At 41.2% G+C, this 19,010-nt stretch overlaps 1 protein-coding gene across 2 annotated transcripts in view; it reads right to left on the bottom strand.

Moving 5' to 3' along the window:
• LOC106603537 (UV radiation resistance-associated gene protein) overlaps positions 1-18,744 on the bottom strand; it is a 145,130-nt gene extending 126,386 nt beyond the window's left edge. The window contains exons 1-6 of one of the 2 annotated variants that reach the window (XM_014197365.2): positions 18,261-18,731; positions 13,440-13,557; positions 12,740-12,774; positions 9,031-9,192; positions 8,782-8,856; positions 8,589-8,674 (exon numbers count right to left, since the gene is read on the bottom strand). In XM_014197365.2, the coding sequence (XP_014052840.2) occupies positions 8,589-8,674; positions 8,782-8,856; positions 9,031-9,192; positions 12,740-12,774; positions 13,440-13,557; positions 18,261-18,347 (563 nt within the window). In that variant the 5' untranslated portion in view covers positions 18,348-18,731. Of the gene's footprint in view, positions 1-8,588; positions 8,675-8,781; positions 8,857-9,030; positions 9,193-12,739; positions 12,775-13,439; positions 13,558-18,260 lie in introns of both variants that reach the window. The other variant, XM_045717107.1, reaches the window with a different exon arrangement.
• Between the last annotated feature and the right edge of the window lie 266 nt (positions 18,745-19,010).

Below are 19,010 nucleotides of genomic sequence, written 5' to 3' on the forward strand. Positions count from 1 at the left end.
TATTCATATTTACCCTGTCGCTATTCATATTTACCCTGTCGCTATTCATATTTACCCTGTCGCTATTCATATTTACCCTGTCGCTATTCACATTTAAATATTGTGACCTCTGTACATAGAGAGGAGTTAAGATTGTGGGGGGGTGACAGAAAATATTTTGGTGCACCTTGATGTGCATTTTCTCTCTGCGGATGGTTAGATGTTACCTGTAATAAATATGGCCCGCTTTCAAACAGTCCCTTATTTACCACAGGTAAAAACTTTTAAATACATCCCAGCGTGTAGGCGGCACCGGTGAGGAGTGGGACTGTGCTGATCTGGCCCCATTTGTATTCGTAATCCTATCCGTAATTGACAGATGCTAGTTGGATGGGATGATACTCATAAATCAGCAAAATTGAAGTGCTTTAAAATGCTTAGGTCTACACTGGTCTCAAGGCAGGTTTTATTGTACCGCATCTTCTACCCCCCTAACCCTTCAGATAAACAAAAGACTGTATAAAGAAGACGTTATGGTAAAGCACATGGGGTTTTGTCTTGGTATGAAAGGGATATAAGAAAGGACATTTTAGTCTTCTAGGGTCTGAGGGGCCAGGCCCTCTGCAGAAGATTACTGACGAGAGGTTCCCATCTCCTCCCCTCAAACTGTCCCTCTAGGTCACTAAAGCTGCAAGAGGTAATGAACCAAACAATGAACAACTAAAATCCTAACCACACGAAGACTCACCTTTTACCACCACGGTCTGTTACATGAGTTAGGATTAAAGTTACCGCCCTACTTTCTCTCCGTAATGGGGAAAACACAACACGAGTGGCCAATCTGGTGATGCGACTTTAATGCACAACATGCCACGAGTAATCGAGGGAAGAATGCAGCCCTAGATCAACGGTTTGAGATTAGGGCTGACAGCGAGCGATGTTAGGGAACTGCTGGGCTGGGACGGAACGAAAGAGACGGAGCAGGAAAAGGCTCTGTGTCAGGACTCAACATGGGCACCAAACAGAAGCAAACAGGCCGAACCAGGGAGGGACTTACCTGAAAAAGACAAATAAGAAACCCTTGTTTTCATTTACTGTTGCAAAATGTTTTGCTATGGTGTGCATTAAATGAATACAACCCCCCAGGAGTCCATGGGCCTAGTGGCTAGAAAGAAACAGAGTGCAGGCTACTGGCTTGGCACGTGAGAAACGTACATTAGTTTAAAGATCTGTTAAAGGTTTTGTTTAATCTCAGCCAGTAGTTTTGAAAGTAGCACTCACGAGCCAAAATGGGTCCCCGAAAATTGTGCACAATTGTTCTCGAGCCTCTGGAGCGAATGCCCAAAGAGAGAAAAAATATAATAATAATAATAATAATAATAATAATAAAATCTTTGGGGCGTTCATGTGGTGTGCATGTTGGGCTCACCCCACAAACTCATTGGGCTGTGCTGACCTGATCCCTCCTCAACCTTGCAACCTCATTAAACATCATTCCACCTGCCAATCAAGATTTTCCATCAAGTTCGGTTGTTGCAGGATAGTTCCCGTTATAGCGCGTGGTCTCATCAGAATAGTATTTCAAATGAGCAAGCGAATGTGATGTCATTTTATACAACGGAAAATGTATACTTATATATGTTTCCATCAAATGTCCTACTCCTTGAAAGTGTGTTGATTATATCATATGCCAACGTGATAAATGATGATCGCTGGCAATCAACAGCTGCAGTGTTCCCAGCATTGGATTACCTAATTTCATGGAATACGTGTCAAAGTCTATAAAAGACAAAAAGTGGATGCATGGAATTATTTGATTTGGATGGATGGTTGATACAAAGGTAGGTGTATATTTTCTTCTTTAAAAAGTGGATGAAAGTGTGCAGTATACATTTCTCAAACACATAAAAGTTGTGTCGTTTCACGATTCGCAAATGGGATAGATGGATGCGTGCCTTGTGAAAAACCTTAAAGCCTATTGCACAGTAAATTCCAAAACTCAAACAAACAAAATACACCAGTGGTACCATTTAGGAGATACAGGTTGTGACCATTGTGTTTCTGCTCAGGTTGACAATGATCTAATATATTTGTGTGGGTACAATGCCATCTTTTGAGCACAACATTTTGTGGTTTACAGAGAAACACATGAATGAAAAGAAACTACTACCGAGGTCTAAAATATCTAACTTCTAATGTTTTCTAACTTCTGATGCATGAATTTGAATGATGTATTCTATGTATTTTCACTGTTATCATGAAAATAATTATAATATTTAATGCAGTCACTTGAAAAAAATTCTTCAGAGCGCACATTCACTACATGACAGGAATAAGTGCGTAGATTGCATGTACTAAATGATGGCAGGTTAGGATGTAAGGATTCTGTGGCTTTTTCCACTGAGAGAGGACTGTAGATTGTTTATTATGCATGTATGAGCCACACAAATGGCACGTTGAGCCCAAAACAGGAGGTTAAAAAAAAACAAAAAAAAACAGGGAGGTTAAAAAATAATAATAATAAAAATAAAAAACAAAGAGGTAGTTTTCTATCTTCCGGAACATCTCTTTGAAGGGATATTTTGGGATTTTGGCAATGAGGCCCTTTATCAGAGTCAGATGAACTGGTAGATAACATTGGTATGTTTCTGTGTCCAATATGAAGGAAGTTAAAAGTACTTTTGCGAGCCACGGCTAACTAGCATTAGTGCAACGACATGCTAGCAGATACCCATAGACTTCCAGTCATTGCGCTAACAGTAGTTAGCAATTGGAGCTAGTTAGCAACTTCCTTAAAACTGCACGCAGACATACAAATGGTATCCACAAGTTCAACTGACTCTGGGGAAGTAGATAAAGGGTCTCGTTGCCAAAATATCCCTTTAAGTACACTCCTGAGGTGTGAAAGAAAAACAGCATAGCCACGTCCATATTCTGCAAAGAGATTTCGGGCTTAGTAGCCAGTGTGTTTTCTGTAGTCTGACTGATGGTGTTGGGACCATGGGGGTCAGCTCTCTGGGCTTGGAGACAGAGCGGGCCATCTGTTTAAACGGGTCCCTTTAATCCGGCCCAGAACAATATCCTGTGGCTGAGAGCTGAAGGTTGGAGAGGGGCACCCAACCGGCAAGCGACCCACAGGACTGCTCTAAGGCCAGACGTTAACTAGAGGAAAGGCTTATCGCCTCCGCTAGACACTGCGTCAGGGCAGACCCCCTTTAGACTTCACAATAGAACACTGCCTCGGTTTTCACACACTGAAAACACACATACAGTGCCTTCAGATAATATTCATTCCCCTTGACTTCAAGCCTGAATTCAAAATGGATTAAATATATTTTCCCCCCTCACCTATCAACACACAATACCCCATAATGACAAAGTGAAAACATGTTTGGAGAATTGTTTTGCAAAGTTATTGAAAATCAAATCTCTCATTTACATAAGTATTCACACCCCTAAGTCAATACTTTGTAGAATCACCTTTGGAAGTGATTACAAAAGGTGTCTTTCTGGGTAAGTCTCCGCACCTGGATTGTGCAACATTTGCCCATTATTCATAAAACAAGATTATTCAAGCTGTCTGATTGGTTGTTGATCATTGCTAGACAACTATGTTCAGTCATGCCATAGATTTTCAAGTAGATTTAAGTCAAAACTAAAAAAACTCAGCCACTAAGGAACATTCACCGTCTTCTTGGTAAACAACTCCAGTGTAGATTTGGCCTTGTGTTTAAGGTTATTGTCCTGCTGAAAGGTGAATTCATCTCCCAGTGTCTGGTGGAAAGCAGACTGAACCAGGGTTTCCTCTAGGATTTTGCCTGTGCTTAGCTCCATTCCATTTATTTTTTTTATCCTGGGAAAAACTTCCCAGTCCTTAACGATTACAAGCATACCCATAACATGATGCAGCCACCACTATGATTGAAAATATGGAGTGTGTTATTCAGCAATGTGTCGTATTAGATTTGCCCCAAACATAACACTTTGGATTCAGGACAAAACGTGAATTTCTTTGCAGTATTACTTTAGTGCCTTGTTGCAACAAGATGCATGTTTTGAAATATTTGTATTCTGTACAGGCTTCCCTCTTTTCACTCAATTAGGTTAGTATTATGGAGTACTGTAACTAAAATGGTGATCCATCCTCTGTTTTCTCCGATCACAGCCATTAAACTGTTTTAAAGTCACCATTGGCCACACAATGAAATCCCTGTGCGGTTTCCTTCCTTTACGGCAACTGAGTTAGGAAGGACGCCTGACCTTTTCTAGTGACTGTGTGTGTTTATACACCATCCAAAGTGTAATTAATAACTTGCTAAAAGGGATATTCAATGTCTGTTTTTTTTTATTTTTATCCATCTACCAATAAGTGGTCTTTGTGGTTGAATGCATGTTTGAAATTCACTGCTCGACGAGGGACCTTCCAGATAATTGTATTTGTGGGGTACAGAGATGAAGTAGTCATTCAAAATTAATGTTCAACAATATTATTGCACACAGAGGTAGTGCATGCATCTTATTATACAACTTCGTAAGCACATTTTTACTCCTGAACTTACCTAGGCTTGCCTTAACAAAGAGGTTGAATACTTATTGACTCAAGACATTTCATACTACTTTGACATTATGAAGTATTGTGTGTAGGCATTTAATAAATTGAATACATTTAAAATTCAGGCTGCAACACAACAAAATGTGGAAAAAGTCAACGGGTGTGAATACTTTCTGAAGGCACTGTATAGGGAGGCCAGTAAGATAAATAATCTGAAAATACAGGGAAAGAACAACATGTGGCATTGATAGAGTGGAAAAATATTCCTCTGACATAAATCTGTGTTAAGAGCGTTGAATTCTGTGGCTCATCTGTTCAATGAAAGATATGTAGGGCCTACATTTCCACCCAGGGCACTTGTGCCTAATGTTGAAAAACACATTACCAGGACAAAAAGGAAAAATAGGCGTCAAACAATGATAAACTGAAGGCAACCTGATAGTCTGTTGACAGACAGCGCTCCAAACAGACTGCTGGATACATATAGCCCCTCTCATCTCCCCGTTTCGCTTCCACAGTCTGTCAACATCCCAACGCTACTCAGGCATCTGAACACCATCCAAACCTACTTCTGATCCAATCAGATCACCCTATACTCCAAGGCCCGTGTACTCTACACCAAGAGGGAGAGTAAGTAGAAGATACCCCTAATATAACCACAGAGTAAGAGCGAGGGGAGAGTGAAGGAGGGAAGGAAGCTGGCAGAGTGAAGATGTAAGAGCCAAATGGCTCATGGGAAAGTTTTAGAGACATTGATTGTTAAGTTAACTAAATAGTACTACAGACGGCAGGGGAAGTGATATATATATATATATATATACATATATATATATATATATATATTTTGCCATGCAGGTGAGAGAAAATGTTGCCGTTTTAAAGCACATTTCCTGCGATTCTACATACTCTGCCATGGAGCTGAGAGAACATGTTGCAGTTTTATAGATAATTACCTGCAATTCTATGCATTTTGCCATGGCTAATGTGTTATTTTACACAAACATAATAGTAAAATCTATACTGCTAAATGTATTATTTGGGGAATTTTCAATTCTCACTGACTGTCTTAGCTAGCTTTTATTTGGGTGATTGTTAGTTCTCAAAGATACATTTTCTAATAATATATTATTATCTTTTCTACATACTTTATCCGTTTTTTTGTTACTTAAGTTTACACTGAAAATGTTTTTCCATTCTGAATAAATAAATATATATAACTTTTTTTTTTAAAACACTGTTTGGAGATAGGTGTCCCGAAGAAACGCTTAGGCAGCCCGCCCAAGGATTTCAATGGCAGAACAATCCCTGCCCTGTATCAGTGGTTCCAGGAGCATCTTGGCCGTTCTACCTGGTTCTTCCCTCCTTATGCCCCACAGGTCCTTGTGAATATTTTGGCTGTTCTTCCTGGCTCCCCCCTCCTCAGTCTGCCTGCCCATCCAAACTTGTCGTGTTCCCACACGAAAACACGACGTGGAACAGGAGGCTTAGGGGTGTCGTCAAACCAGGGTCTCGTCGACAGTGAATCGCTCGCTGGCAAATTTACATCATCAATCAAGTGTTCTTGGAGAGGAGAATCACAGCAATTCCTGTGATAGCCAGGCAGTGAGCAGCACTCACACTGAGGCAAAATGGAGGAGGCTGTTTAAGCTACAAAATATTATGACCCCATCAAAGAAAGAAGTGTGGACAAGATCAGGCACTAAATCCGACCGGGGGAAAAAGAACAATGTTCTTTTTTACACAAAAGATCATACAAATTATTGCCTGATGATCTTCTGAACTTCCCAATACCGTTCTGATGCATTTCAGCCACTTCAAACCATACCTCCCTTGGCTTGAAATACTGTCAAAAGTACTGTCAGGCCCCAATTAAAAAAGGAAACAATGACCATGGATTACATCATATTTCTTACATGGTGGGGTCACGAAAACATTTTTGATCTCAAAATGGGGTCGCAGGACAAAAAATGTTTAGGAACCCCTGACCTTGGTCATGTTGGAGTCAATGAGCCCCATCACATCAGCCTCTATAAGCCCGGCCCCAGGCCTGCAGAGGATCCTCAGCCTCAGGCCCAGGAAGGAGAGGGAGGGAGTCAATGGAGCTGCTTTAAATTCCTCAGAACCCCACCGGGATAGAGAGATGGAGAGAACAGAAGGAGGGAGTTTTAGTTATGTAGGACTCGACAGCACTGAGCAGAGCCCATAGGAAATAGATCACTCACGCACCTTGGAGGACATTTTCTCTTCCAAAGTAAGGTGAAGACACAGAACAGTCATCGGCCAGAGGAAGCCCTTAGGGCTGGAGGAATCTTCACCCCAAAACTGTACAGCTCACCTCAAGCTGGGTTGAGGAGTGATGCATAAGACTAGGAATGTTTATATTATATTATTGAATCTTCTGATTCAAGTAAAGACTTGAGGAAGATGGGTCCTCTACTTATGATGAATGTTGTTTAACTATACAAAATAGTTATTAACAGTTCAAAACATTGTGCCCCCCTGTACACTGCAGTCCAAAAGAGTCATAAAATGTAGCTTGAGCCAACTTCTAATTAACTGTGGTGTTCCCCAAGGCAAGCTCTGCGCAAACCCTGTAGGTAGTGTTAACATTACGCCACATTCAAATATAGAACAGAGCTGTGGTTTGTCAACATGGAGCAAACCGCACTTGGAAACATGCCTCCCTGCTGAATTGCCAATGGTTTTAGAAAATGAACATTTGCTGCCCTCTTGTGGAATAAAGAGCTATGAAAGACCATTAATCACTAATATGTAAGGGTGTCCACGCAAAAACTTTCAGCATCTTTGGTCCATTGGGTAAAATAATATATAATTGTGTAGATAATCATCTAATAAAACCTATGGTCCAAACCGAATGTCTCTATTATAATCTGTTCAAAAGCTAATGGAGTTTCTACCCTGGTAAAATTGCCAAAATAAGGGTGAATAATTAAATAGAGGCCAGAGAAAAAACAGTGGTCAATAATCAGAAAAATAATATTGCGTCAGCTAGGCTGGCTGCTGTGCAAGAACTGTGGCTAACTGACAGGCTCACCGTTGAACTCATCATTGTTCTCGAACCTGGATGACATTGAACAATATAGGTGGTAGGATACATATCCATTTTGAGACGACATGTAGTATTTTCATATTTTAGTTTACGCTTTTCTTATTAATGCGAAATTCCTGTTAGTTTTCGATTTCTCACAAAAACGCGTATTTCTGAAATTTCAACGGAGCAATGAGCGTGACACAAGCATTTTATTTTCAAAGCCTTTTACATTTAATTCAGCTCATCTCCTGTTAATTTAGCTTTTTACGACCCGCAGAAATAACTTTGCAGACGACCACGTCAACATGTAAAATCCTCAAAAGTCGATGCCAGAAAACGAAGCCGCTCTGTCAACAGCGCTCGGTGCTTATTATCGGTTACAAATCCGAATTTTGTGATATAATGTTAATGATATGTTAGAGAAAGACCCCACTGTACGATTCAGAACATGAATAATCATTTGTCTTGGTAACATGTATTTTATAACATAAGGAAGTGAAATTTCATCACCAAAGCGCGTTTTCACCCATCCTGATAATTTGAATGGAATTCTCCATCTGTTACATTGTTAGAGCTTGCCAACATTGACATAGTGCCTTTATTTGACTAACTTGATTAAAGCCTTCCATATGCATTTCCTGTTATGTCCAAGAAAACACACTGCAGACTGGATTTTTGGCAGCTCTCAGTGACTTGGGAGAAAAAAAAACAGCCTCCATGATTACAAAGGCATTTGAGGCAGTTTCCTGGCGCCATCTTATGGACAACATGGGGAATGTATACAGTGACAGAAAGTATGTGACGTAGTAGTAGAGAATGTTCCCCACAAGTATATTTAGCATTTCCAATCTTCTCTGGCAGCTAAAGGAAGGTGTTCCTGGTCATGAGTAGGGCAGTCAAAGAAAGTACTAGCCAAGAGGCTAACTGGACATATTGTCATATGGGAGATACTAACTGTCCAGTGTCTTATGTGTGGGAATGTTTAGCGGGTGCAGTCCGTCTCACCTCAGCAGAGAGAAGACACTGTAGGAGTTCCTCACTGAACTCTGGTCCACCTGGAGTAGACTGTTCTTCTTCCTCTCAGAGTGGTCCTGAAATATGCACATTACAACAAACCAAACACAGAAAAGCGAATTATACAACAGAATGTCTATAGTCTATGTTAGGGACAGAATTCCTGGAACAAAGTCAGCAGTACCTTATGATCAAAGTCAGCTGCATAGTAGCCATCATTCAATCCAAATATGATCTCATTTGGATTCCTGGAGCGGATCTGTGAAGGAACAAAGCAGTGGTATTTAGTCTGTATTAAAACAAGAGAGGCTGTTATTGTCTATATGACTGCAGACTGTACTGAATTCTGATCAGAGGAAAGCATGCATGTATGCTAGTCAGCATACATCCCAAAGCAGACTACATTATATGAGCATATGTTGTTTCCACTGACCTGTTGCCCTGTGTATCTAAGCCCGTCCAGGTTGACCTTCCACTCTATGAGGAGTGTGAACTGTTCCTCTCGGCCGCCCCAGATCTTCACCACGAAGCAGGACACAGATGTGTCCAGGAGGTCCGGCAGCATGCCAAAATCCAAGCTCCGCCATGTTGGATTCTGTAAAAAACAGGACAAGAGAATTGATGAGACAGCTGAATGAATGATCCCACTGGGTTGCAAAGTTCAACTAATATTGTGTCTTAAAACAACCAAGTGTTTAATTTGTTCCCGATTTTGTGACAGGTTGAGAGGCACATTTGAAAGATTCAAATGACAAATCATGTGTGTCAGTAGGGTGTGTGAAAGTGACTCGAGCACACAAAATGGTGCTGAACCAGGATGTTAATTTAACTGTAATGTAACTGTTGTCCCACTTACAAAAGTCTGACCAAATATTTACAAATCCAACTTCAATATCCCGAGGAGATTTGTCATCACAAAGGATTGGCTTGTCCAACAAAACACTATAGGTGACTAGGTTTCAGACTGATTTCTGAGCTACTCAAACCCAGCGGGCAAAACTGGTTGCAATGTCATTATCATTATGACGTCACATGCCAAATTTGGCCTGCTGGGAAGACAAGGTCCCTGGACTCCCTGAGGTTTGTCGGTCTATCCTGTGTCATAAACTGCTGTACAAAGAAGACCATTCCCACCATTCAAAGAGCCTACCCATCTGCCTTCCTGCAGAACGATATATAACTGATCATCTTAAACTGTTTGTAAAATGGAGGAATGACAAAGCCAGAAGTGGAGAGGGGGAGGAAAACGAGAGAAATGGGGAAAAAGGCCTAGAGATGGGGAGGTAGTGTGCCGTGCGCAATGTTCCTCTACATAATAACAGGAAGAGCAGGCGGAAAGGAGCAGCCTCCTTTGACAGACGAGAGACCACAAAGGGGAAACAGACCAGAACACTAGAAAGCAAAGGTCACAAAGAGGAATGCTGATGTTTTTAAACACAAAAGCAGATTTCTGATCTCTGCCAGACATGATCATGAGTTTCATCTGCAGTGCATTATAGACTAGAGAGAGTAAAGGAAAGGTAGGCTTGGAAAATAGCTTAGGCCAGCTCATGACTGCATTTAGCCTGTTAGTAATGGTCTGCTATACTTGGCTGCATTCATCATAGACTGAATAGACTCCATGCAGAGATGGGAGCGAGAAGCAGCTGTTGTTGCACATAGGGTGTATGACCAAATCGAACAGTCGGTGAGGACAATCGTTTCCCCGCTATGAGGAAACCAAAAATATGGAAAGTACCAACTGAAGTTGCGTTAATAGCGCTATAGTTGAGAAAACTATCAGCGATATCTGATTTTGCTGAATGACGTCTTTCAGAACACAATGACAGCCCTGCTATGAACACGTTTACAGAGAGAAAGAGAGAGTACAACGGAAGCTTGTGGTCATATTTCATTCATGTTGATGTAAGCCTATTTGTTTCACCTTCTCTCATACAGTGTGTTGCTACAAGGCTGCTTCCCACCTTCCTGTTTGTTTATATGACTGGGGGACAACACAAAGAAAGAGATTAGTGCATGCTAGGAACAGTGACATTGACTGTTTTCTGTTGTCTTGGTCTTGTTGCACACACGCATCACACAGCTGTCAATGAGAGACCGAACAGTAAACCCCTGTGCTGTGCCCTCTGTGAAGCTGAGGAGACAGGAAGAGAGCTCCACAATCCTGTGGCGGATTTTTGCAACATCAATATATCCAACCAAACAAGTATTATGGACACCTGTCTATGGCTGCTCAAAGCGGGCCAATCAAAACCTCCCTTTCTGTCAGGTTACTTTAAGTAACATCAGCAGTTGATGTTTTGACGGAGAGAAAGTGAAAGGTGGGCTACTTGACTTGATTCTGTTAGAGGCAAACACCAAGGCAGCTGGCCTGAGTCCATGTGTTGACTGTCAGGCACTACTCCTCCACAATTTGGAAATGGAGGAAGTATGCCCTCTTTCCACACAGCAGCATTGGAGAAAGTGACCACTGTATACACTTTCGCATGCACCACACACACGTTGTGAGCGCGCGTAAGCTAGGACAGGGGGTAGGCCCAGCGCTTAAAATTGAGCCGGACACCGTCGGAACAGAACCCGGGCACAACTCCGTTATGAACTATTTCATTAGAGGAACCTACTTGGCCGGATCCGGTACCTCCACATAAAACATGTATTAAAAAAACAGTCATAGGAACAACAAATAAAACATCATAAATCACCCAGAAAAACAGTTACATTCTTCCACAAAAAAAGTCCACAATCAACACTCTAAACTGCACGAACAGCACCAGAACATTAAAGTGAAATGGATTTTGAATTTTGTTCTAGCAATACGGTGGTTTAAAACTAAATTCCTGCATAGCTATAAAATCTGACTGTAGTTTTGACACAGCCAGATCAACAGTCGGGGCAATAGCATCATCCGCATATAGATGAAGTTTACCATTTTTAACAATTGACCAATGATGTTAATATAAATAGTGAAGAGAACAGGTCCCAAAATCGACCCGTGGTACACCTTTTTGTACTTCAAGAAATTGAACCTAACCCCATTAATCATGATGGCCTGAGTTCTGTCACTAAGATACCATGAACAGGTGTCAAAGCTCAGGCCTTTCGAGGACAACATTCAATAAAATAGCATGATCAACCGTGTCAAAAGCTTTTGACAGGTCTACGAACAAAACAGAACATTTCATTTTAGTGTGTAAAGCATTGACAAGAACATTGTTAACTAAAGTGGTTGCTGTAATATTGCTATGCCCAGGCCTAAACCCTGACTGGTTTACATTCAAAATACATTTCCCAGATAAAAAAACTGCTACATTTTACATTGACCAAATATTGAAGAACCTTAGCAAGACAAGGAAGCTTTGAAATGGGCTCGATAATTATTACTCTATCTGTAGGCCATCAAGATATTTTATCAACGTCTAAATAGGCCTATTGAGTGAACATTGTTTTACAAAGTAAAACGAGAGAGAGACAGGCTTTGGCACAAGAGAATCGGCCATCGCTGGCTAGTGAGCTGCGCATCATTGGGTGAGTCAGTGAAAGTGGAAAGCTTTTCAATGACTATAATTTACTGATCGTTTTTATTGATCTCAGATTCTCAGTTTGGCAATGTCAAAGTAGCCTGTCATTTCAATCATTTGTGTGTTATAGAAAAAGATTATGCTGAAGCCTCCAGTCATATAAAATGACATAGAATTGCATGAAATGTGTTTATAAAAAGGCCAAATTCTTTCCAGACCCAAGTACAAAAAAAATGCGACTTCTGTAAGCGCCTCTACTCTAATACTCTATGCCACTACATAAATTCGATGATAGGCATGCCCTGCTTAATTATAAAGGTCACTTCTATTTTTTGTCCATTCCGGTACCTCAGAGCACCCCAGGTCACCCCCCTCTCGCAGACACTTTTTGTTATGGCACCTCCCAATTTACAAGCACTGGGTAGGCCTAGGACTTGTTTCAATTCATGGGTCTTCGGAATATAACTAGGCCTATAACCTGTAGTGTGCCTCCACAGATGTGAGCAGACAAAGCATACGACATAATTGATTATGACATTCCATAGCTGGTGCTAAGGTCATTTTTTGTGAGGCCAGGAGGCTCTGGCCAATACGTGTGTTCTTTTTTCAAACAACGACACTCACCAATGAATCTCGGATGACCTCACTCTTGTAAAAGTCTGCAAGGGAAGGAGAAAAGCCAGGTTAGATTTATTTTAAAGCTTTCTCAAGCAGAGAATGGAATAAACACACAAAAGCTCAAACAATACTTGTGAGGATGCAACTCCTTTCAGGACTACAATGGTGGAAGGAGTCCTATTAAAGGGTTTGCACAGCAAACGTGACAACAGTAAGCCGTGAGGTTTAGCCTTGATCTGGGTCATTGTTGGTCATTGACTTATAATGAAATGATTTGTCCTTAAAACAAAGTGAAAGACCACATTTACTGGAGCATCAGCGTCCCCTAACAAACCAAACCCTTGTGCATTTAATTACACAGCGTAATGGGACTCTGACCTTTCTCCTACTTATGAGAGTAATGCAGTCCACCTTAATGCTGAACATTTACACCTAAAGGGCGCTCTGGCACCAAGGGCCGAAGTCTAACGTGAGATGTCCGTATAGTAACATGCCTTTTGATTAAATCATGCAATCATATCAATGGAAGAGTTGCTCAAAAACTTTATTTAAGTGCACAGAACTAGTTTGGATTCAGGCCCAAAGACATGTTAAGTCTATTTGTACTGTGGACTGGGCTCAGTAGTGTGAAAGGAGTATTAGTGCAGTAGCCTAGTACACTGTCTTACAGAGACAGTGGAGAGAGTAGTACTGTAGTAGTACTGACCTCTGGATATCCGGTCCTCTAAGCAGAGATGAAGGGTAAAATATGTGTCCAGTAGTGGAGAGCCATTCTTGTTGACGATGTTGCGGGCTGCAATGCTTCTGAGATGACGTAACCGCCTCTGTCAGGGAGAGAGAGGCAGACGGTGAGATAGTCAGGAAAAAGAGATGAGAAATAGAAGAGGCATAGAGGCAGAGCTGGAGAGTCAGGGATAGCGAGCAGGAGAGAGAACATTTTAAATGGTCTGCCCAAAACAAGGGGGACTGTCAGGCAGTTTGAAAGCCTAATGGGTCAGTTTCAATGCCTTTACAATTGTATTAACACCTCCATGAGTCTCATCTTGTTACACAATCCAAATTGATGCATATCAATTTACAAAACTGTTACCAATGAACTAGCCTAATTCACACAATGTCATATAGCAAAGTCATTACTGTTCATCAGGGGTCCCCAGTTACATTCAGCTGTGGGCCTATTTTTCATGGAGCGGATGGTCGGTAGTTATAAATCATTTGTAGTTGACAAATTGACCAAAAGAATCCCAAAGAGATATAGTATTTGACCAAAACAGAATCATTTCAAACCTTGATTACATTGGGAACAGACTTCCTAATTTAGAATAATTTCCTCATGATTTTACAGTCTTATGCCTCATGAAGCTGGTTGAGAGAATGCCAAGAGTGTGCAAAGCTGTCATCAAGGCAAAGGGTGACTACTTTGAAGAATCTCAAATACATTTCGATTTTTTTAACACTTTTTTGGTTACTACATGATTCCATGAGTTATTTCATAGTTTTGATGTCTTCACTATTATTCTACAAAGCAGAAAATAGTAAAAATAACAAAAACCCCTGGAATGAGTAGGTGTGTCCAAACTTTTGACTGGTACTGTATGTATGTATGTATGTATGTATGTATGTATGTATGTATGTATGTATGTATGTATGTATATTACACTACCGTTCAAACGTCTGGGGTCACTTAGAAATGTCCTTGTTTTTGAAAGAAAAGCACATTTTTTGTCCATTAAAATATGAGCAAATTGATCAGAAATACAATATCTACATAGGTGTACAGAGGCCCATTATCAGCAACCATGACTCCTGTGTTGCAATGGAACGTCATATTAGCTAATCCAAGTTTATCATTTTAAAAGGCTAATTGATCATTAGAAAACCATTTTGCAAATGTGTTAGCACAGCTGAAACCTGTTGTTCTGATTAAAGAAGCAATACAACTGTCCTTCTTTAGACTAGCTGAGTATCTGGAGCATCAGTATTTGTGATTTTGATTACAGGCTCAAAATGGCCAGAAACAAAGAACTTTCTTCTGAAACTCGTCAGTCTATTCTTGTTCTGAGAAATTAAGACTATTCCATGCGAGAAATTGCCAAGAAACTGAAGGTCTCGTACAACGCTGTGTACTACTACCTTCACAGAACAGCGCAAACTGGCTCTAACCAGAATAGAAAGAGGAGTGGGAGGCCCCGGTGCACAACTGAGCAAGAGGACAAATACATTAGTGTCTAGTTTGAGAAAGACGCCTCACAAGTCCTCAACTGGCAGCTTCATTAAATAGTACCCACAAAACAGCAGTCTCAATGTCAACAGTGAAGAGGCAACTCCAGGATGCTGGCCTAGGCAGAGTTGCAAAGAAAAAGCCATATCTCCGACTGGCCAATAAAAAGAAAAGATTAAGATGGGCAACAGAACACAGGCACTGGGCAGAGAAACTCTTTGAAAAACAAGGACATTTTTAAGTGACCCCAAACTTTTTTTTTGCTATGAAAACTTGGGGGGGGGGTACTACCCTGCTGTACATCCTCAAGTTAAAAAATAAACTGTAATTTTAGAATATGGTAGGTCAGTTTGAGAACACTTGAAGTATCTGGTTCAACAGTCACACGTAGGCTATCAACATTTGCCCCCCAAAAAATACATTTTATGGAATGATTCACGTCCGGGAATAACTGACCACAGATGCAGACAAGAGATCCATTTGAAACCAGAGTTCATGTTTTGACTTCACTGTGTGTTTCCATTACAAAAGCCTTGCATACACAAGAGAGTCACAGTTTCATCAACTAAAGCTCAAGCCAGCGTACCAATGATGCACAAAAACTCTTTGTACAGAACATCACCATGGTTGGATATCAGTAAAAAATCCATCCTTCAAAAACTGAGCATAAAATAAAAAGGAACCCGCTTGAAGAGAAAGGCTCAGTTATGTCCAATCAAAAAAAGATAGGCTAACTGAAGAACACTTTTTTTTCCACAGATGACTGAATCTATAAAAAATAATGTCTCCAAAGAAAAAAACTCATAATTGAGTGGTAAGTCAAGAGAACGACCATGGGACATGACACGATACTCATGAAAAGAGGGGCCCCTCCGGGCAGCAGCATCAGAGAAGCGGCCGGCCTTCACCTGACCGGCATTCTTCAATCTCCAGCAACCCACACTGAGCTTCCACCACCACAGGCATTAGGGATAAATCTAAGTCATGGGATTCCCTAAAAGATTAAGGCCCTCGAAACAAAAACACAGCTTGTTCAGCAAAGGCTTTTTTCCCCCACAAAAATGTCAGAAGACGTTTCTCCGAATGAGCTAATTTGTAGCTATGAAAGCAAAGAGGGTCTCCAGCAGAACATATAATCTACCTACTAGGCCAACTGGTGATCTTTAGTACTGGGACAATGCCAGAACCAGAATATTTTTCCCATGGCAAAAATGAAAACACCAAGCAGACCAAACTCGTTTGTCCTTAAAAAACCTGTTGTACGTTTGGGACATAAATAAATGTGACTCGGATGACAACATAAGTTTGTTTCCACCATTTGGGCTGTTTTCTTAAAGAAGTTAGATATTCTTTGTGTTTTGTTTCCTTGCCACAATACTAAACGAGTATTGCAATAGTGCTATTGTCCCCGCCATAGTCATCGTGCTGTGAAGGTAAATGGTTGAGTCCATCCAGGTGTATATTTTTTGTTGTTGTAGCTTTACTTAACTAGGCAAGTCTGTTTAGAACAAATTCTTATTTACAATGACGCCTACACCAGCCAAACCCGGACGACACTGGGCCAATTGTGCACCGCCCTATGGGACTCCCAATCACGGCCGGTTGTGATACAGCCTGGATTCGAACCAAGATGTCTGTAGTGACGCCGTTAGCACTGAGATGCAGTTCCTTAGACCGCTGTGCCACTCGGGAGCCAAAATGTAATAGTATTACTTCTGTCCCTCTCCTTGCCCCAACCTGGGATCGAACCAGGGACCCTCTGAACACATTGACAACAGTCACCCACGAAGCATCGTTACAATACGGGCTGTTTGACAGAGAACTGTAAATGTTCACATATTTTGGTGTTACAGTCTCAGTGGCCTTTACTTTCAATGGTCCCATTTCATAGCAGTCAAAACAGACAATCTTTTTTCTACGGGGATCATAAGTTCTTACTCTAAGGGACAGAACTTAACACGGTGGTCACGATCTAGCTCTGAACCCTTTGCACAATGACCACTTAATAAAGTAGTAGGCCTAGGTGTATCCTACTGTACTCCAAATGAAATAAAAACATGTTAGAATAGGGGCAGTTCCATGGTAACAGAGTGACACAGACTCAGATGTTTCACTTTAAAATGCATGTCAAACAAAAACCAATGATTGCAAAGTTAAACAAACCATATACGCACATGGACAACTTAATTTACACCGAAGATTCTACAAAAACATAATTAGTTGATGAACAGTGCAGATGCAAAGTTTGGTAACAGAATGACGGTTCGTGCTGTTTGCGCAGTTATTCTGTTACCAAACTTTGCATCTGCAATGTTTTTACATTCCTCAAATTGTCCAGTGTTGGTGACCGAGTCGGCACTTCTTCTCGTACTGCGCCGTTATTTGCGGCCCGCCTGTTAGCTTGCACGATTCTTGACATTCTCCTTCGACCTCTCATGAACGAGCCATTTTCGCCCACAAAACTACCGCTGACTGGATGTTTGTTGTTTGTCACACCATTCTTGGTAAACCCTAGACAGTGTCGTGCGTGAAAAGCCCAGGAGCCCGGCCGTTTCTGAGATACTGGAACCGGCGCGCCTGGTACCAATGATCATACCACGTTCAAAGTCGCTTATGTCACTCGTTTTGCCCATCCTAACGTTCAATAGAACAGTAACTGAATGCCTCGATGCCTGCTTTATGCCACATGACTCACAGTCTGTAGGAGCTAACCATTTTCATGAACGGGGTAGTGTACCTAATAAACTGGCCACTAAAGACCACTTTTTGGTCATATCAAGCGTAAGGGCTTGCAGGTAAAGGTGCATTTTGAAAGCTGTAGACGTATGTCTGATGTGGTTCAGTCCTATTAGGGTCAAGCTGGTTGCTGAGGACTTATTCATAATAACTTGTGCAAAGACCTTGGACATCAGACTGAAGGGTCTGTCCTGTAACTAGTTCATAAGTCAGGTGACCAAATGACTGTATTGGTGCCTCGGTATCAGGCCAGGTCTTACTAAACTGGCAAATTATCATCGTCTCTGTAGCTTGCAAACTAGATAGCTAACAATTATATCTTACGTTTGCACATGTATACTGTTATTAAATACAACTTTGTATGTAACGGACTAAGGCTTAGAAGCTCGAGTTGTCTGAATACTCAAGAGAGCTGTAAAAGTCAGCTGAGCTAACGTTAGCTTGCTAGTTAGCTTAGCTCACTCTGCAGGCCTGTTGTATTAATCTTGCAGCTGACACACAGCAACGTAACAATACAGGACAATACGCATATCATCTATATAACACCGAGTTACGGGTGTTTGTCCTTACCTGCTGAGATGTGAGCTCAACGTGCAAGGCTCGAGAAGATGAGGCTCCAGAGTTGACAGGGTGATCCCGACCGGTGATGGAGTTCATTCTCCTATCTGCACCAGGGCGTTCGCTCCTTCATTCAACAAAACATCTCATCCCTGCCACCGATCAACCCCAGATCCTGTGCATCTAGATTTACCTTCTACGGCAGAAATGTATGCATCGGTGTAGCTAATGTTCGTAAGAAAACAGCACTCTTGAAGCTGTCAGTTAGCAAGCTATGTAGCTAGCTAGCTATGTGACAAAAACAAAGTAGGACTTGCTCAGGTAGATTTCGGTCTGTTAGAGGGCAGCACCAGTAGATCACTGATTGGTCCACGGCTGTGTCTGTCAAATGAAGGAGTTACTCTCCGTTCGATTTATCCATTGCTATTTGTCAAATATAATGTCTATCACAAAGAAAGGGGCGGAGAGACAAACCTCTAGAGCTGCAATATGAGGAAGTGGGTGTTTATGTATGGTGACCAATGATGTATACTTCGCTGATGGTGACAACAAATATTTGTATAACTAAACCAAAATAGACCACAGTCTGCAATGTGAATAGTCTGGGTAGCCATTTAACTAGATATTCAGGAGTCGTATGGCTTGTGGGTAAAAGCTGTTAAGAAGCCTCTACAATGGTAGTAGTTGGTAGTGTTCAAGAGCATAAAATCCATGATGCATTGTGGGTAAATGTTGACTGACTGACTGATCTACAAATAATAA

This window comes from Salmo salar, chromosome ssa04, assembly GCF_905237065.1.
Source record: "Salmo salar chromosome ssa04, Ssal_v3.1, whole genome shotgun sequence".
Lineage (NCBI taxonomy): Eukaryota > Metazoa > Chordata > Actinopteri > Salmoniformes > Salmonidae > Salmo > Salmo salar.